This window comes from Falco punctatus, assembly GCF_963210335.1.
Source record: "Falco punctatus genome assembly, chromosome: 1".
NCBI lineage: Eukaryota > Metazoa > Chordata > Aves > Falconiformes > Falconidae > Falco > Falco punctatus.
In genome coordinates this window covers 22,672,153-22,693,191 of record NC_137580.1, presented here as the reverse complement: position 1 = coordinate 22,693,191, position 21,039 = coordinate 22,672,153, and the positions used below count along the sequence as shown (strand labels likewise).

Below are 21,039 nucleotides of genomic sequence, written 5' to 3'. Positions count from 1 at the left end.
GAATGTACAGTCTCTAGGCGGCCCTTCTGCATGAGGTCAGGTCTTTGAGGAGGCAGGAGGGAGCCAAATCGAGCAGCATGTGATCTTTGAGGGTTTTTTTTCCCACCACCCCCACCCCTTTATTTTTTTCCTTTCTGGACGCTTTTCAGTCAGCCTTCAGAGCTTTTCATAGCAGGCAGAGATCAGGCACTTTGATAATGTCTTTGATACATTTAATCATAAGGTCTTGGCTTTATACAGCTCTGGTAGGGACTGACAGTTGCTTTAGAATATCTGCCTTGACTGAGATGTCACAGTGCTTGCAGGACTACAAAGGAAAATCGCTGTACTTCCATAAGAAGGTTTACAGTCTTTTATTATACTTATTATTGTGATTCCTTGCAAAAAGGTTGGGAAAAAAAGTGTCTGGAAATTAGAAATGTCATCAAAGTTTTGTGCTAAAGGGAGAAATCGTATGGGTTTTTTTCCCCAAACAGAGATATAGTATCCAGCACAATACTTAGATAGCTATACATTTCCTGTGCTTTTATATGGTTTTATATAGCTGTAGCCATATTGGCTATCTTGGTTTATTAAAGAAACTGCCAAGTCAAGCTGAATATGATGACTCTGTGAATCTTGTACCAAATACAAGGTTCAGAACAATTCATTTGGTATTCTGCCAACTCAAATAGCAAAATTGCTTTGCATAATCCAGTCTTTTCTAAACTAAAATCAAATACAGTCTGCTGCTTCAAGTCCATCTTGCTGAAGAAATCAGTAGTGTTGGTTTGACTCTCTTGAATTGTCCATATGATGCCAAATAATTTCTCAAATGGGGAGTCAAATTTTGATAGAGGTCATATTTGAAATAAAAAGAGCATTAAAAAAATCATCAAACTATTTCATAATTCTATATTATAGTTTTAATTAATTCTTTTTTTAATGTGTTGAAACAAAGACAATCTCAGATGCCAAAATGCTGGGGTTTCTTGCAGTTGCTGGACATTTAGTCTCCCTCTTTACTTGGATATTTATTTACCTTCATGTTTGCTCTTGAAAGTATATGATCCAGTCTTGCTCCTTGGTGCAAGAATACAACATGGATCCAATACGACATGGATCATGTTGTATTTCAGACTACCTAGGACAGACTGCTCTCTGAGTTTCAGGACAGGATCATTCTCAAATCCTACTGCATCATTCAGAGGAGAAGTTTTCTCAAGACAGCAGGTTTGGTAATGCGGATTTTCATGTCGTCGTACAAGACAGCAGGAGAGTCAATACAGGGAGCTACCTGTGAAGCAGTGACACTGAGAAGTGATAAGCAATTTGCAAAACCTTGGGAAATATCTGTGTTTGCAGAGTGTAGGACTCGTGCTCCAGCCAGGGCCCTTTCACTGCTGTTTGCTACAGCAAACATGAGTGCGTGCCTGGGTTTAAAACCAGTGAGTTTTAAATACTTAAGTAGGCCAGTGCCATGCATTGCAGTCTTCTAGAACAAAGGCTTACAGAAATATGGCCAAAGAGCTGTTCATTCTCTGAATTTTAGACACTTACCTTAAAGTGAGATAAACTGCTTTTAGGAAGTATCCCTTTTCATTGTTATTATTATTACTTGTTGCCATAGGGAGCTGATGGGGCCTGCTTCAATTAGTGGTGTAGCTGTTTCACGGGTGAAATTAGATGAAACTGGTACCTCTTTCTGCTGCCCAGAGCTGAATTGTTTGAAATTTAGTCCCAGGATTACAGGAGGTTTCACAGGTAGTGTTCAGCTGGAGATCAAGGGGAGATGATGAGTGCTTAATACCATGGCCAATATACAAACAGCTGATGTCATGGTTGGTGAAGGGGAGGGTTTGGTGTGGGTTTAAATATTCTTGAAGTGTAACTCCTCAGCTGATTTGGGATAAATTAATGTGGAGAGATAAGGAAATTATATGTGCTGAGTATGATGCTATTTGCATGCATCCTAAAAAACCCCACCACCAACCCACAAAAAAAACCTCCTAAATGAAACCTGTTTTCTTTCAGTAATGGACAGAGTTAAAAATTCTTAATTTACTACTTTGGTATCCATTTTACCTTTCTGTGCAAATAAGGTCTTTATGATGAGTTGTATTGGCAGAACTGGCATTAAATTAGAAACTGCTGCGTTTTGTTTACCTGTTTTAGTCCATCTCAAACATGAAGTAATTTTTTTTCTGCTTATGGTACCAGTAAGTTTGAATCAATGGGCAACCGGTTAATGATGTTTAGGTAAGTAAAGCTGTTTGATTCATTGGCACTGGTGGTGTTAGTGCACTTACTAGAAGATGTCCCTTTAACCACAAGACAAGGGATGGAAAGGGCTGAAAAATTAATGAGAGTGATAGAATCGTCTGTCAACAGTCTGTCATAAACTTCACTTACAGGCTACATTTTTGCTAAGCCTAGTTATTATTCTGCTAGATATGCTTGGAATGGCATCCTAATTCTTCCTAGAGGTGTTCCAGCATTATTACCTCTCTATTTAGGAACATCATTAGTAATGGAAACTTGCCATGGAAACCATTTAAGTGCCTGCCAAGTTCTAAAGTTGTTCCTAACACCTCAAAATCTCAGTATATGGTATCCCAATGATCCTCAGTATTTTTCCTTCCTTTAATATTATTCAGCTCCTTTAGTGGAAATCTTGGTTCCATATAATTATTTAAGTGACTTCAGTAAATGTGTGTGTTTATATAGCTGTATATAATTGCGTAGAAAAACCAAGACTGACCCTGTGGTTATTTTGAACATATCCTGAACCCTTGTTGTTTCAGGAAATGACTAAATGATACTTTCACTCAAATTCCAGTACAGGAAATATTCCCATTAAACAACAGAATTACCCATTTCTATTTTTAGAGTAGTTTAAAAGCCTTGGTAAAAGACATGACAATTTTTCTAGTTTGTAGGATTACTTAGACAGTGGTAAAAGCTTTCATTCTTTAAACCCAAAACCTTTGGGATTTGGTTTGTTGGTTTTCAGTTGTTTGTTTGTTTTCTTTCTTCATTTTTTTTTTTTTTTTTTTTTTTTTTTTAAATCCAGGCTATGTTTTCCAGGCACTTTTGAGATTCTATTTTTTGGCTTCATAGTGATGAGTATAATTCAGGCTTGCACCCATTCTTTCCAAAACTGGACTTACACTGAAATATTTGATTTTGAGAACACAGATAGCTCAGTGGGACAGCAGGGATTTCACATGCCTGAAGTTCAGCTAGTACCAAAGTGCTGTTTTGGTTTAGAACTGTATTACTGATGTTACTTTAAATTATAAAATCAGTATGGATTAAAATACTTTCTATCTTTTCAGATACTGTGTTTGGAAGGAATATGCAGCTGGGCAAAAATTTTTTTATTCTATTCTTCATGGAAAACTATGCAGTTTTGCCTTGGTTCTCACAAATCCTTCATTGACACAGTAAAAGTCAGTTGGCAGTGTGTCCAGTATGTCAAATTAATGAACATAGTGGGAGGACTCCTACAGATGTCTGTGGCCGCTAAAGCATCATAAAGGGTTTATAGAAGACATTTGCTTCTTGGCTCAAATTGGGGTTGATTTTACATTAATTTTATCTTACTCTTTTGCTGTTGCTGTATTTGCTAATATTGGCCCAAACTCAGGAACACAGTTAATCATGTATTTAAATCCGTCCTTTAGCACATAGCTTAAATCTGTTTTAATTTGAGATCAATTGGACCTAAAGATGTGGTAAAAATTAAGCGTATTTTGAAATGTTTTGCCAAATGTAGCCCTTTATTCTCCTCCTGGTTAAAAACACAGCAAAACTCATTAGGCATTTGTACATTCCAGTGGAAAGAAAAGAGTGGCTGGATGGCTGGTATCCTGCAAGCTCTGGAATTTCAAAGAGGAGCTGGCAAAAGAGTGAAAGGTGTTGAAATATAACAACTGGTATAAAATGAAAGTAATCCTGTGCAAATAATTGGGAATTTTCCCATCAATATCATAAGATAGAAGCTAGCTGAAGCTTGGCTTTTCCATTAGTAAAAATTAGAAGGGTCCATACACATGTAATAACTTTCAGTTGTGTCTGTCTGGAGCAGTCTTGTAGCAGGAACTGGTATTCAGATAAAGCTGCATAGCGAGGCATAAGTTTTCTCTCCTTATGTTTCTCAAAAATCCATGTTTGTTGGGATAGTGTAACAGCAATAAGGAAATTCCTAAATATCAAATGCAGTTTTCGGAGAACAGTCTTTGTAATAAGATACCAAACTACTACAAAACCGTCATATGCAAATATTAAAATCACTGGAAGAAGTCTTTCAACTCAACAATTCAACAAAAATATTTATTAAAAATACATTGGAATTATAATACATTTGTTATTTTATAACATGCATGAATCATAATGCATGCCTCAACCTAGTTTTATTTCATTGGGCTCTTTTTTGCGATGGCTCTTTCCATCTCCAGTCATACCAATGAAATGCATTTCTCAGGGACACTCCAAATCTTGAATATTATTACACACTGTATCTCTTCTGGGATGCAGCCTCTTTGTCTACTGTAGGAAAGCTTCTACCCATATGTGTAGTAAATACAAACAACATTAGTCTTCCCACCTGCTTTGGCACTGTATAGTTTTGGCTCCTACACATCCCGTAGTAGATACCCATTGCGAGGCACACAGAACATAGTGAAGGGGTCACTCTTGAATCCAGTCAACTCTGTCACAGGTTTCTGTGGCAGACAATAATTTTCTGTCTTTAAATATGTATGAGCTAGTTTTGATTTGAAATCACCAAATGTTTTAAACCTGGGTCATATGCAGTCTATAGCCCAAAAGCTTTTTCTTTTCCTGTAGCTATTTCACTGTCGTCTTGTTACCCAGCACTTGTTGTTGTAAGTAGCAAGAGTCTTTATGCCAAGTGTGGGCCCGTGTCCATACTCTGTGCAACACTATGGTGAGGGCAACTCCAGCCACAGTTCCAGTTCAGTGCCGGTAAAAGAGGTGCCAACTTCTCAGTCTCCTTTGTGACATTCTATGATTAATTGGCTTAAATACACAAAGCGCCTTAAATTATTCAGGTGCATAGTATGTACTTGAAAGAATATTTTTATTTTTCTGATTTATAACCATCATCATCAACCTAGAGAGACAGACTCCTGAGATGAAAGTAATTAATTGCTATGTGCTATTAGCCACGTCTTGGTAGAGAATATTTAACTTGCTAGCGATCTCTTGTCTCTGAAACCTTGTCTTCCCCTTCACACTTAACAGTTCCTGTGATTCAGCTTCTCATTTCTTAAAAAAATGTTAATTTATTCTAAGGTCAGTTGTGTCTTTTTCCTGGATGAGATGATGAGAAAGAGGTGCTTGTTTAGTTAAGGCTGCTCTTTTAGAATTGTGGGCTTTATAGTTAGTCAACTGTTTATTACACATTCTGTACAACCAAAGGTACATAGCAGGATGAATTAATCTGAAATGCCTAAACGTGCTTGAATGGGAAAAGCTGTGTGATAAAAATACTTTTCTGAAGTTGAAATAAGAAAATTTGGCATGTTGTTCATCCTGGAATTTTGATAGTGAAATTTCTTTAAGATCTGTGATTTAATTTGTCTTCTTTCATGTCTTCCAGTAAATTAGTGGGAGGAAAACATGTGTTTTTATAAGCAAAGGAAGGGGCTTTGAAAGTAAGGCACTGTTGTATTTCTTTTCTTTCAGAAGATGGATGTTATTTCATTAAAGGCTGGGAAAATATGTTTCCATTACAGCTGTTATTATCTCATTTAACTCATTTACCGGCATTGGATTACTGAGCCTGTGCCATTGCAAGTGCAAGATTTAGTTCACATTCTGGCATTCATATCAGAACCACAGGCTGAGACTCAGCTGTGGTAGTTTCAAATTTTTATTTTTTATTTAAATTAAAAATCTTTTGCCTTCTTGCAGTCATAGCTGCATCTTAGGCTTGCAGTTCACAATATCACCATTGTTCTGGTGCGATGCCCTTTGGAGATCAGCAGCACTTCTGGCTCAATAAAGCAGTAATTTAGGGTACAGAAGGTAAAGTATGAGCCACTGAAAAACTTACTTGCTGGCAAGTTTTACAGAAACTGTTCTGCAAGGAAAAAGCATTCCTTTTGAAGTCCTATCTTTTACATTTGAATGCTGGTATGGAAAAAGCTACCACACTGGCAAAAAATACATATGTGACAAATGAGTTGGGTAATGGTAACACCTCATCTGCGCTGCTTTTAGAGTTGCACCCAATTAAATGATGGCTGGTTTGAACAGATGGTTTCTGAAATCAGAGAATAACCAAGCCAATTGGGACAAAATTTAGTGGTTTTCTCAAGGGTAGGATCATAAATTGACATGCTACTAGTAAGTGTGGCATAATAAAAAATTAATGGAAAGTGTTTACATACCTGCATCTTTTTAAGTACTGAATAATATCAAGAAGCCATGAAACCCAGAGTTCAGATCATGCAACTTTCCTTCTGCGGTGAGCTGAATTCTCAGCTCCAGGCATTACCTGAATATATCAACATGATGAGCCACCAGTCAATTGAGAGCTTTTTAATGAAGAAGAGTTAACAAGCCATCAGCATTTTACTAATTATAGAAACAGCTGTTGAACAAACACTGCCCCACAGCTCTGAAGTTTGTAATTGGCATTAACGCTGTCAGAGAACCCCGAACACTGCCTACTGACAAATTCTGTCTTCATGCTGATCTCACATGCAACAACACTACAGAGTTTGATTTAACATGGAAGTTTTTATAACTGTTAATGGTTTGAATGTCTTGATTTATATAAAGCGTGCAAGTTCATAGCAGGTTTTGCTCGCTTGCTGATCAGGGCCGGTCTTTACAAAAGTTATAGCTAAATACATTTTCTCCATATGATCAAAGCAGTATGTGCCAGAGTCGATGCTTGAAAGGTAAGCCTAACAGGGTTGTCAGTGTTCAGGGGCACACTTTCATATACATACAAACCAAAACCGTTACATTAAAGTGTAAAACTACCATTTGGTTGTCACACATCAGTTTTGAATTCTGTTTTTCCTGTCATTCAATTAATAAACTGTATTTAACAGATGAGAATTGTTCAGCAGGCATTTTTGCTAGACTCTGTTGTCCCACAGAGATATTTGTGATGATGGGCTGGCTGGGGTCATTCACCTTATCTGGAGGGGGGGAAAAAACCAAAGCCAGCCTGCGGGGATAATTTTGCTATAGCCATCATTTGAAGCAAGTATTTGGATGTTTTGGATGGTGTTAATATGAGAGATGCCTTTTGAAAACTGAAGCCTCCTACTCCCCCAATCTTTCCTTCTTAAGCATGAAGTTGGTTTTCACTAGCAAATTGGAATATGTGGAGAAATTCCTATGGGTTTGGTATAGCATATGATTTTACAATTTATTTTTGCACAGCTCTCTAAACTGCCTTTGAGAAACAGGTGTGTGCTATGTGCACTAAGTGGTGCGGTATGCTGTGAGACAAGAAAGGCAACCACAGGCGAGGACAGAGCATCCAGAAGGGAAGGATTTAGTCTATTTGAATAAAATACTAATTTCCATGTATGCTCTAAGTACTGGGATTCCCTGAGCTATATGTTTCAAATTCAGGCAAAATTCTGACATTGCAATTAGCAGAAAGGAAGTTGGATCCACAGCCTCTCAGTCATTTAAAAAAAGTAATCATATATTCACTTCATCGTTTCTTATTTTTCTTATGCAGTGTCTGACAACTGTGTACTTACAAAGAACATGTTTACATTCTGCTGTGAATGTACTTAAGCTTATAGTGATGTTTTTCACATTGTAGTTCAGTTGTTTATAGTGCTCTGAAAATTCTGATTTCTGGCTGAAATTGCCTATCCTCAGTCAAAAGTTAATAAAGAAAAGTTAAGTTAAAAGATAGGAGCTTTTTATGAAATTCAGGAACACAAAATAGTCCTCACAAATCTATAGCACCTATTAGAATTGCATTGCAAACAGAGTTTTTTAAAAAAGTACTTATCAAGGACTTGCAGTACTCTGACTGCAGATGTATTGGAAGTTGGGTATAGTTTTTGGTTTTTTTTTTACAGTGACTGTTGTCCTTTTCTTTCATCAATATTTGGTATCTGTAGAACTGCAAGTACATCGTCTAGATTCAATCATGATTGTAGTGAAAAGAAAAATTCTCTAGGGAGCAGTCAAATGTTAACTACTGTTGGTGGTGCATTTTTCATAGAGCAGTTTGGATATCTTGGAGTAGTGCATTAGAAAAAGCTTGTTATGTCCACAGATGGTGCCTTTGTCCCATACTATAAAATATCAGCTATATATTCTTCAGTTCTTCACATCTTATTCTAATAGTGGGTTTATAACATATTAGATTGCCCAGCCTTAGTGGCCACATGTAGTCAAAGAGATTCTTAATTCTGACTGACCTGAACAGTGGGTGACATGTAGAGATGCCAGCTGAGACTTTGCAAATTAACATGTCGTCACGACACTTGAGTTTCCCAGATTGGAAGCCTCTCATGTTCTCATGTTCACGTGGGTGCTGGTAGCTGCTGGAGCCATATTCTCTTGTAAGCCTTTATTTTCTGTATTGGTAGGGTGCTTGCTTTTGAGTGCGGTCTGTGTACATATGTAAAACTCCTAAAAAACCACACTGCAAACCCAGCCTCAGGGTGTGTGCATAGGAAGAGATGACGTGATACGTATCATATGGTGCAAAGGACTCTGGCTCTGTGTTTTTATCTTCTTTCTTGTAAAGAAAGTATCTTCAAATGACAGCATGTTGACAGTTTGTCTTCACCAGTCCGCAAACTAGCAAAGACCAATATGCCAGCTTTTGTGCCACTGAAACGTGTCCTGAATTCAACTAAAAATCTACATGAAAGCAAACAACATATTTCATGGGATTACTGAATCAATTGGAAAAGCCCTCAGATAAAAAGAATCATCGTTTCGTAGTGTGGTAAGAAAACTGCTGCTACTGACTACTGAGATGATTTTGTTAAAGTGGATTTGAATTCATAATGTGCTGAAGTGAGTAAATTGCTGAGACAGTAGTACTGACAAAAGGGTGTTTTAAAGACATTAGAAGAATGGGGCAAAGGACAAACTACTAACGAGGTACAAAAAATTAGAGTTGACAAACCAGGAAAGAAAATACAGATCACAGTACTCCTGACTTTTAGGACTTCTAAGCTTTAAAACACAGTGCTGAATCTTTTGAGTATTTCATGGAAGCACTCACTGGTATTTGTATGTGAATTTGTATACAAATTCAGCTGAATTGTTGCTTCAGGTCTTTTATTTGTGTGTTCTAGTTGGACATAAATGAGAACTTCATGCAAGTCTGTGAGAATCTATTTTGAAATAGGAGAGGCCAGACTATGAGGAGATAGGTACAGTCTCATTCATCTAATACGAGATCAGTCCATGTTGCAGTGAAAAAATGTGTAAAAAAGCAAAGATCATGTAGACTAGGATTTTCAGAGGCACCCAAATGAAGCACCAATATCTCGTCGTGTTTCACTGGGACTTCAGCAGTTTTGTTTTTCTTCTCTTCACAGTCAAGCACTGTTAAGTGAGAATACACACAGTAAGAGACACTGCAATAAAAATGCCTGTACCAGGAGTTAACGATGAAGACTTAATTCATAATAACTCCTCACAGAGGCAAGAAGTTCATATTTTGCATTGTGATTGATATTCAGGTGTATGTAATGTGTCTAGAAATGATGTGCATTGCAGTAATTTAATTTTGATATAATGAAAGTATGAATCAAGGAAATGAGAACCTGTTTTGAAAGCACTGTTTGCATCTTCTTAGCCAGCAACAAATGGAATGTATTCCTATGGTCTTAGCTTCAACCTGAGCTTTCAGCAGTAATTGAGACTTTAACATCGTTAGTCTGTTACTCTGCTTGAAAGAACAAGTGATGTTTGATTCATCCCTCATAAAACCAAAGTTGTAGATGTTCATTTGTTGTACTATTCTCACTTAATCTTTTACAAGTATAAAAATAGATGTTTGCAGCTTTGACATGGCAAATTATTGTAGAAGTAGTAGAGCATGAAAAAAAAAGGCAAAACCCATAAAACATGTTTCCTGTTGAGGCCAAAGATGCTTTTCCCATTAATTTCAGGTGTTTTAATTTACCCCTCATGCTCAAATATTTATTCTTGGATTTTGCCACCAAGACAGCTGATTTTTCAAGGACATGTAAACATTAAAGTATCATTTTGTGTCTTTATGTGCATGTACGCATCACAGGAGAGGGTGCAGTGCTAATAGCTATCCTTCCATCTGAAAAAGGCATCTCTTTCATGTACCTGTCAGAATCTGCTTCTGCATCAAGCCTCATCCAAATGCCTGCCTGACTGAAGCCTGAAGCTGGAAAAGGGTTCTGTCAACGTGAATTCCTGCCCTACCTTTCCCTTCACCCTGCTGCGGGTTTAGAAAGGGGGTCTGTTTTCTTAGCAGTAAAAGATGTGGAATATGTGCTTAAGTTTGCAAAGGAATTTAAAAGGAAATATTTTTGTCTTGGCATGTAGCGCAGTTGTAAGAAGAATCATTTTGATGACATCCATCTGTTGCAGATTAAAATAGGTTGGAATCGGGGATTGTGAAGTGAGTTAGTACAGCGTGATAAGTAGGGTGACTGAAATAAACGCATCGAAATGGATTGGGTGACTGAAGTAAATTTCTTTGTTGATCAGTATTAATATGTTGAAAGTAGGAGGCTTTTAGGATATTTTCATGATGTGAAAGAATGTTTTTCAGCTGGTGTTTCTGAAGGTGAAATTAGGGAGGGAAGTGAAATTAGATGAGAAACACGCTCAGTTGGAGGTGTTTCACAGGAACTCCGAGTACTAGTCCAATGGTGTGCGTGCTCTCCTGTACCGATCTAATCACATCCCCACAAAACAGGCTTTCATGGTTATTTATCTGCTTTTTGAAGCTCATTCCTCTATTTATATATTTTAAGTGTGAAAAATTTTACTGTCTCTGTGTGCATTTGAAAATTCTTGTTCTGTTTAATCATTACTTCTGTTGTATGCCTTTGTTTTATTTCTGATCTCTGCGGTTGCATTAGTAGTCAATTTACCTGTGTGTAGGTTCATATGTGGGTGAGCATCAAAGTATATGCTGGTTTCAAATAGCCTGTGTAATTTCATGTTTTAATCTTAGATAAAGGCAGGAGGGCTGACACATTTCACGCTCCCTTGCTTAACAGCACATCCCACAACCTAGATGAAAAACAAAAACATGATTTAACTTTTTTTAACCTATAAATGCTAATGGGGCTTTAAATGTGAATGTATGAATGCAGGCAGTTCAGGAGTGGGCATGTTTACAACATTATCCTGGATTTAGCTACTCAGGCTTGAGTACTTCATCCGCTTTGTTCTATGGTTAGCTACGCTTGCAGTGCTGCCTGGTTTTGTAGGACTTTTTATTTTCTATTTTTTTTTCCCTCTAACACACCCCACTTCTGTGTCACAGGAGATAAGACACAGGACTTTCTTGCTCTTGGATGTTGTTTTTTCACCAGTATGTGTGCATGAATATGCACTGTAGTCACGTAACTTTTTATGCCAAGTACAAATCCAAAGCAAGTATATGTTCTTTTAAGTAGCATAGCCAATAATAGGATTGGTCCATTATTTTCCAGAGTTTTGAGCATATATGTGTTTGTATATAAAAAATCCAGAAAAATATGGCTAGCAAGTTAATGCATTTATTTTTTTTTTCTTGTTGCCAATTTCAGTTGCTATGATTTCTGTTGGTTTGTGTTTGTGGTTTTTTTTTTTTTTTTCCCCTTTGGTTCTTGCTAATTTTTGAACTTCAGCAATTATTGCTCTGTTTTGCTCTCTCTGACAGGTGTGCATTCTTTTGTGCCAGTATTGCCTTGTTTAAGTATCTGTATGCTAATTAACACAGATATAATGGAAAGTCGGTTTTCTTCACAGTTTTACTCTCCTGCAGCATAAAATGCAGAAACCTTTCACCAGTGATGAAGTTGCGCTCTCTTTTAAGCAGGAGCTAACCAGAGATTTTTTTCTTCTTATCTTTTACAGTCCGACAGCAATGCAAGCTTTCTCCGAGCTGCTAGAGCTGGCAATCTGGACAAAGTAGTGGAATACCTGAAAAGTGGAATAGACATTAACACATGTAATCAGGTAAGATATTTGAAGGACAGAAGTTTGCAAGAGTGAGTTACAAGAACATCCTCCTCAAAAACTAGTTTTTTCAGGCTAGATTACTTCATCCAGGTATTTTGATTCACCTCAAGTGATGTCTTCAGTCTTATTCCTCAGTGGTATCTTTCTACAGGGAGCTTGATAATGCCTATAAAGCTGTGCTGCTTTTAGTAAAGCTTTGTGCAAGACTTTTTGAGCTTCTCTTTCTTGCCAATGTTCTCCAGGTATGGATATATGTTAATGAAGTACCTATAATCAAAACTTAAGGTACGCTTTGGTAGTCTAATGCTAATGGACTTGCTGTTGTGAAGTTCCAGTTCTAATGGAAACAGTGAGCATTAAATGCAGTTGTATTGTTCAGAATACTGAAGTTGCAGGGGGGAAAAAAGAGTTCTAGTTGAGGAAGTTATGATGTAGTATTCTTTGGACACAGGTAAATGCTGTGATGAAGTATGCCAGGATATGAAGCTGAAAATTCTTGGTAAATTCTCGTTGGTTTCCTTGTAGACAGTTACAGTCTGGATGGCCGGAGGCATCTGTGTTCAGAAAAACCCACCCCACTCCCGTCTGCTTGGGTGTGTGTTGCTGTGGTGGGGTGAGGCTGAACTGTCTTGGCCAGGAGCCTTGGGAAGCTGAGGCCCACCCGTTACCCAGTCTTCTTGCCCATCCTGAGAGTCTCTCATTCTTTTCTTTGTCTGGAGAAGCGGGACTATGCCAGCACTCATATTTTTTCCCTCTGTTAGTTATTGCTCTTTGTTTATTGTATCCATTTACTCACTGTAATAAGGCATGCCCATGTAATGGGAGTTGCTCATTTTAATGAAAGCTATGCCTTCCTCCAAAGAACATGCATCACAAACAGGAGGTGAGGAGCAACAGGCATTACAACAACTTGACAGAGGAGCACAGGATGGCAGTGAGATAACTGTGATTAATATATTCCATGGCAAGTGGAAACCTGTCAGGTTTTGGGACTTTTTTTTTTTTTTTTTAAGCTATTTTGAAGACCTCTTTTCTAGCAGCTTCACAGGTGTAGGGGTTAGTTTAAAAAGTTCCAATTCCTTGTTGCAAACATTTGTCTGAAGCACAGTGTGGACTGGCATCCTTGGCGAAGCCAAGGAAGAAGCTGAAAGCCATGCATGAAAAATGGTATCATTATCTTACATGTGAAGACATCGCTTGATATTTTAAAGTGAGGTGTGCTTGAATGAATGAGAAAAGTGAAACTGATAGAGACTAACTGTTCTTCATGCAATGATTTGCAAAGGTGAATGCAATAGTGTTTGAGTAGATTCCAAAACTGAATTGCAAAACTTTTTTCAGTCACCTAAAGAAGTCTCTTGTAAACATCATTTTTTTCATATTCAGTGCATTAGGTTTAAGCTCTGTAGCATGGGAACACTATTTAGCATCTGGGTTTTTTGTCATACCTCGAGTAAGAGTTCTGTTCCAGGGCGCCCACTTATCCATATGATAGTAACAGCAATAACTTAAATAAATTACAGGTCTAAATTTGTAACAAACTTTTAACTATTCTTAAAGAAATTATCCTGGCCGTATTTGCAATATGTTGATACAAGTTTCTCCAAAATAAAGAAATGTAATCTGAGGTTTTAGTTTTATGCTTAGTTTTCAGTGCCTGTTATTACTTGACTTGCTCATTAAATTAATGTGAATACTGAGGGAATGAGATAGCAATTAATTCATACCACAGAGATCAGATGTTAGTGAAATAAATAGGTAAATTTGCACATTATCTGTGGATTGTATTAATGCTTTGTTATTCAGATCATTCAGTTAGTATTTTAGTAAACAGATCTTGGAATTGAAATATTATTTGCTTGTATGCGATATTAAAATTAGGTTTTTCAATTTTTATCTGTTTTGTGGTGAAAAGTATCCTCTAAATAACATAAAGACAGGAAAATGATGGAAAGTGTATATATATATATATATAAAAAAATATAAGCTTTATGGAAGAAAAGAAAGATAATTCCACTGTGAATCTAATCTTCTCTCCTGTCATTCATGTTACTTTTACATTTTGATTTTATCAAAAATATTCCTATTTTGGCAGAGCACATTTCAAGTATAAGACATTTGGAGCTGCACTCTCCTTTGGGAAGTATGTAGGGATGGAACCTATTAGTACTGGATAGTGGAGAAAAACAAAGTAAAAATAGTATTTTAGGTTTTGTGTTAAGAAAGCACCCATATTGTCTTATCTGTTCTGATCATTAGTTAGAATAAGATCAGAAATAATCAACATTTTCATTACTGTGTCCTGAGACACAGTTGTGGCTTCTAATGTAAATTGTGTCCAGGAGCTGAGCTGCTAGTTGCTGTGCATATGCCTGTTATAAATAAGTAAAATATTTAGGAAATAAAGCTGTATTTGTCTTTGGAGTTAGTAAGGGAGTTATATTATGACTCCATTAAGCTGTGATAGCTGATAAATTGATCTCGGGGGCAACTAGAAGGGAAAAGGCTGTTGAAGCAGCATCCCTAATACTTTTTTTTTAACTACTAAGGTGAAAGGTACACATTCTCCAAGTCAGTCATCAGACTGAGAGCTTGAGAGTCATCAGACTGAAAGCTTGAGTTGTTTCCTCCTCTGATATGAAAATGGGCTCTAGAAGCCATGGATTTCTTTGATAGCAAAGAAATGCTACAAAAGCATGGGTTTTCTTTGGTGGCAAGAGCAATAATCCCACACAAAATTGTAAGTCTTCATTTTTCTGAAAGAATTTTAACAAACTCACTGGGCAGTATGCTCTGGAATGGTGGCCTCCCAGGGGTGCTGATGGCAAATTCCCCAGTCTCTGGAATATGGGTTGCAGTTACTATAGTTCTGAAATCTCAGCGAATAAATGAAAATTTTGTTTTCTTCTTTGATATCTGGAAGCTGCTTGTATGAAAATTATTAGTAAATTCATTCAGAAACCTGTAAGGGGCTTACTTTGGGGCAGAAAGAGTTGGAATTAATTTTTCCAAGGAAGTATTTATACATCATCTTCCTTTGGCTTACTTGAGGTATACCCTGAACCTATTATTATAAGAAATAGCTTTGTACTATTTTAACCAGTCTCTTTTGCATTTCTGGTGCATCTTTGACGTCAGTGGTTCAGTTTTAATGAAGACTTCCTTGGTCTGTTGGTTGCCCAAATCCTTTCTTGGCCTTCACAGAATTTCAGAAGGAATTTTTTGCAGCTGTTTAGTTAGTGTATGACTTCATGTATCTTCAGTGGGTTCTAAAACACTTCTTCATTTTGAAGTGAAAAGGAAGCAGGAGGAGGTTTAGCACTCCATAGTGTTGGTCTCCTCCCTTAGGAACAGTTTCTGGAACTGTAGAGGTAATTGTTTCACCAAGAGCAAGATGAAATCCAATTTAGAATGTGCACTCACACAGCAGAAAGAGCACTGGGCAGCCTGGACTTTATAGTAATATCATGTGCTACTTTATCACACCGAATGCAGTGTGGCCAGCCAATTGATTTTCCTTGGCCATCCCACACAAAGCAGCTGATCCCCTGTGACCTGAGATGGCGGAAGTCTGAGGTTTCCCTTGCTATTTTGGTGAGATCTCAGCCGGTAAGTAAACGTTCAGTGGGTGGTATCTTTAGCTGACTAGCTAACTTGTGTCCAAGCAGATCAAAATCTTGTAGCTCACTTGCATTAGCAATGCAATTCTGATTTCCCTCAGATGGTTAGGGAGTAGACGTGTTTTTTTACTGTGTTTCGGAAAACTGTAAACTTAAATATCCTCTTATGACTGGTCAATCTTATCTATAACATAAATTGTTTTACATATTGTTAAAAAAAGGTACTTAAATTTGCTGCTTAACATACTGCCTCCTCTTTCAGGAAAGTTGTTACTGCTGTATAAAAATACACTGTTAAGGTTTCACCATGGATATGGCTGTGATGTGATAGAATGCTTTAGCTTGGCTCTTTTGTAAGTCTGTCATATAAATCCAATTACTTTTGTTTCATAGCCGAGGGACCTACATTTGCACCGCTTATTTGACTAATATAATCAAATTTAATAGGACTGTAACTGTGACTTAGAATAAATACGCAAGTGTCTGCATCAGACCTGAAAGATGTCTTGACATGCTGGTGAAATCGGTGGCATTTCTGTGAAGGGGGACTTGAAAGCTCAGGCTGTATGGTGTCCAACTTTCCCCTAAATCTTAGCCAGATTTAATCAAAATGACATGAAAATCAGTAAATCATTCAATACCAGTGTCTCATAAGCTTGGTTTTGTAACTCATGCATCATGAGATAGGCTAAAAATTTCAGTGCACCATCTAAATTGAAACTTCAAAGACTGTTCACCTTCATAGGCTACTATAGTGTCAGGTTCAGCTTGTTGGCAGCACAGTTTATTCTGTTCCACTTCCAACAGTGGAAGAGCTGTAAAGAGGAAGAATTCCTGGAAAAAAGATGCAGACAATCAGGGAAAGTTTGCGAGTGGAGAAGAAGACTGTGAACATGCTGCTCCTGACATGCATTGACTTTGACATGTCTTGAGCAAGAGTTTTGTGAATAACAGTTATTAGTGAAAGGTGTGATTGGTGTGGTGTCCCTTGGTATACTCCCATATCCCTGCACGTAACAATTAAAACTCCTGCCCTTTGGTTACATTTGGGAACATCATGAGTGTGCCTATGCTCTTAGATGACTTGCCTCCCTAGTTCCACTCCTGAGTCCTGGTTCCCTAATCACCCACACTATGTATGTATTAGTTGGCTCGCAGGCTCCTTCTGGCCTAAAACAGCTGGTTTTCTCTGAAGTGAGACTAGGGAGCAGTGCAGGGGATGCCCAGTGCAGGCACTGCTCTCCTCACGCTGCAGGGAAAGCCTGTGCTGGGCATGCTGGTGCTCCTCATAGTCCCCTCAATACATTCGAGCCAACCTTGATCCTGTAAGCCTTGTCTCAGGCTGTGAGTCACATTGTGCACAACTTACTTGTGGCATTATGCTAAAAAAATGTGTTTTACAAAATCCCTCTTTAATAGTCTGTGGTACAGCACTCATTTTATTTCAGGAACTTTCACCCAGAGAAAACAAACACGCACGCTCTGTGTCTTTGGGACATGATGCACTGCATGGGACCAGGCGAAGGCTGCAGGCGGGAGGGGTGCGTGGTGTGGGGTGCCGAGGCTGTGCTGAGTTGCGCTGCTTGGGGGCGAGGGCACAGATGCGCAGAGGCAGCCCTGACATAGGAATCTGGGGTGAGAGGGACAGGTTCTCAAAGTTTCCTGGTGTTCTTGAGACCTCCAGGTCTTTAATTCTGTGGAAAATCAGCTACGTGTTGGTCTTTTAAAAACTACATTTAAGTCCTAATTAATTTAATTTAAGCATGCAACTAAGTGCTAATCTGAAGAAGGCTGTTTTCCTGAACTGGAGCTTTATACTAACCAAATGTTTTCTATATCACCAAGAAAGCCTCCATAAAATTCTTTGCTCCTTTTTTAATAATTACAGGCTGACATTCAGACTGGAAAAATGTCAAAACTCATTAAACCCCCCACAATTGTGGCCACTGTTTATTTTTGGAAAAGAGTAGATGGAAGAATAAGAAATGAAATAATCTAAAGTATTTTGAGACGTTACCTTCCCTGCTGAAGAAAAGCTGCAGATGATTAAAGTAGGCATGTGTCAAATGGAAGTTAGGATTAGGATACAGAAGTGAGAGCAGTTGTGTTTTCTGTGCCAAGGAATCTAATGATGAGCAGGATAAGAGCTCAGGCTTTCCTTGTGCTGCTTATTGAAAACATACAGAAAGAATCTTGTCTTACTGTCTAGGAGAAAGTTTCCATTAAAAGACCTACTGTCAACAAAAAGCTTGCCGAGTTAAATGGGATACAACCTGGCAAACATAAAGTTCCTCAGTTAGGAGCAAATAAACGTAGACTCAAGTTCTTATATTCAAATAGATCCAGTGAATTTTATGTCTTGATTATAAGCACCAATAGTAACAAAAAGGATCAACCCTAGGACAGAGCACAGTTAATGTGATTATTACCTGGAAACATTACAAGTATTTTTTTTCCAGTGTTCACCTTCTCTTGCTTGCTGTGAGAGTAATATGATTAGGATTGCTGCAGGTTTATTTTCTACAGAAAGTGCTTCCCATTTGCAGGTGGCTGGCAAAGCCTCTCTTGCACTGTAGAGGTGAAAGCAGAGCCAGATGAATGCAAACATCAGAATAGATGCTGTGGAATTTCTTAGTGGCCTGAAATCAGTAAAGCATTCCTGGATGTTAGGTGGCAACACTAGCAACTTTCAGGATCTGTGGGTTTGCACTGTGGTTAAGGTCAAACTGGACTTACACCTGAATATATTAGGCTAGAAAAAGTGTTTGACTAGTGTGCAAAATGGAAAAGTCCCATTTTAACATGATTTAATTAAGTAATTTTACCTGACGTCTGGGTTGAGTTAACTCAGGAATTTTCTGGACTGTGTGAAGTGTTTTGAGCTCTTGACAAATAGTACAAACCAAAAAATGCTCAAATAACCCCCTTCAGATCTATGAATATAATTTCTAATGTGGATTGTCTCAGCCCTGGTAGCCAGGAAAAATGTCTCCCTGTGCACTGGCTAACCGTTTTCCCTGATGACATGGATGACCCTTTGGGTGCCCCCAAGTACAAAGAATGAACTGCACCCTACATCATCAGGACTAGCGAGCCTGATTGCTTAGTCTTCACCATCCCTTGCACACTGAGAAGTACACAAACAGGCACTTCAGCTTCTAGCAAACTTTGATTCTGGTGCCATATAAAATTGCCCGCAAAGCTTCATGATAACTAAGACCCTCAGCTTCTATTGATGAAGCATCACTGGTGTATTGTAGATTTTATTAGGAGTGGGAGCAGACTCCTCTTCTAGAGGTTAGGGAATAGTGAATAAGCCCTGGCAGGTGCTACGTCACCTCCTCCTCCAAAGGGCTTGAATGGGATGTCTACATGGCTGTGTTCCAGCTGTCGAAGGGGAGAAGCTAACACATTCTGTGCAAAACACAGAGGGTGTATTTTAATTTTAAGAGTGAGATATCTGAATGCTCTTTCAAAAATGAAGCCTTGTATATGCAGGGGTTTTTTTTCTCAGTGTAATGATATTTTTAGACTAGATACTGTCTCAGAAAACTGTACATAATGTTAAGGGTAAGCTTTCCTGAACAGAGATAACACAAGATGCTTTCTTTAGTTTGTTTCTCAGATCCTAAGTTTTCACAGAGTTCTGTCTTTATAGATAATCAAAGTATTTCCCCAATTCAGCTGTTTCCAAGATCTGGTGGAACTTAATGTTTCTGTATATACTGGATACAGGGATTAGTCACAGCTATTAATATAGTTATGTAGTTAATAATTAGTTATTACTTAATTATGCTTTGTTGAATGCTACCTTCTGGAGACAGTTAGAAATGTCAGGGGACAAAATTCCCCTGTTTTAAAAACAGTCCCTTTAGAGGATCTAATTACTATTATTTTATACGATGGAAAACTGCTAGCCGTTGGAAATCTCCGATTCCTTTAAAGCTATTTTCCTTCTGTCACAAATGTAGTTATTTTAGGACATGGTTGCTATTTTTAGTTAACATAGTAAAAAAAACCAACTTCCTTCTGAATCAATGCTCAAAATGTTGATTAGTAGAATGAACTTTAATTTTACAGTATGCATTTGTGCAACCTATAGTTCTCACAGAGGCTAGACCCAAAAATCTGACAAGTCTAAGGGTTCGTCAGCTGTCTGCTGTGTTTTGAAACAGAATTGGTAATCCGAAAGGCAACATCAAGTAACAGTTCCCCATCTTGTCTTTGGAGTCTTGTCACTTTTCATGATGATAGATTTACTTTCCTGGAAGGAAAAATCTGATGGATTTTGTTATTTGTTTTGAAGAAGTCTTCTGTATTCACAAGGAATGTCTGTGAAGTCTGATACTTGAACAGGAGTCAAATATTAGGTGGTTTTGGGGGGCCTCCAGCTCTAGAGCTCTGTAAAACCTATACCTGTTTGGCTTTTGCTCTCGTTCTGTTGGCTTCCTTTTAGTTTGATTGGTGTCTTTATTGCCTCAATTATAGTGGGACAGAGCACCAGCTGTTAATTACTCCCACGTTTAGTCCAAAGGGAAAGCAGCTAACACCCCCAGTAGAGCTAACTATAGACTGAAGTAGCACTGTAGTTATAATGAGGTCCACACCATCACATGTTCATGTCACCGAGTAGGTTAATTCATTTCCATGAATTCATAGGCTATAAAGCAATATAAAAGGAGAATTTTCATTATCTGAAATGATTTTTCTTTTTTCCAGCCATCCAATTTATTACTTTGTGATATTTTTGGGAAGAACTTCAACAAACCCTCAGACCTGAGAAGGCTGTGCCCAGCTCTCTAATGTGCCCTTTCCCAAATCCTTGAGAAGAGGGTTAACTGATGCACTTTTTACTTCCCCAGGAGATATTATTCAGAGGAGAGACTTTGCAGCAACCTTAGATTGACATCTATTAAAGAGATGTAGAGTAGTATTTGACTTTTAACAAAGACTATGATATTGCTTTTTAGTCTCAGCCTCCACTGGTGAGCGCAGATGACTTCCTAACTTGGGCAAAACATGTGAAGGAGTTAGCAGGACCATGCAGGGCTGGTCACAATAGCTTTTTAATTTTCATTGTGTTTGTAATTAATGCTTTGCAAATGACCTGTTAGTGTGTGTGTATATATATATATATGAGCCTGTAAACACAGCATCAGTGGAAGGAACTTCATAAAAGTGCATTGCATTTCATGCTTCAAGAGAACGCTGGAACATTAAAAAGATTTTTCTGTATTGTTTTATTTTCGTTGAC

The 21,039-nt window shown here is 37.9% G+C and overlaps 1 protein-coding gene across 39 annotated transcripts in view; it reads left to right on the top strand.

Moving 5' to 3' along the window:
* Positions 1-21,039, top strand: part of ANK2 (ankyrin 2) — a 395,080-nt gene that overhangs the window by 227,433 nt on the left and 146,608 nt on the right. For all 39 annotated transcript variants that reach the window (XM_080373623.1, XM_080373646.1, XM_080373648.1 and 36 more), the window contains one exon: positions 12,061-12,162. In XM_080373623.1, the coding sequence (XP_080229749.1) occupies positions 12,061-12,162 (102 nt within the window). The remainder of the gene's footprint in view (positions 1-12,060; positions 12,163-21,039) is intronic.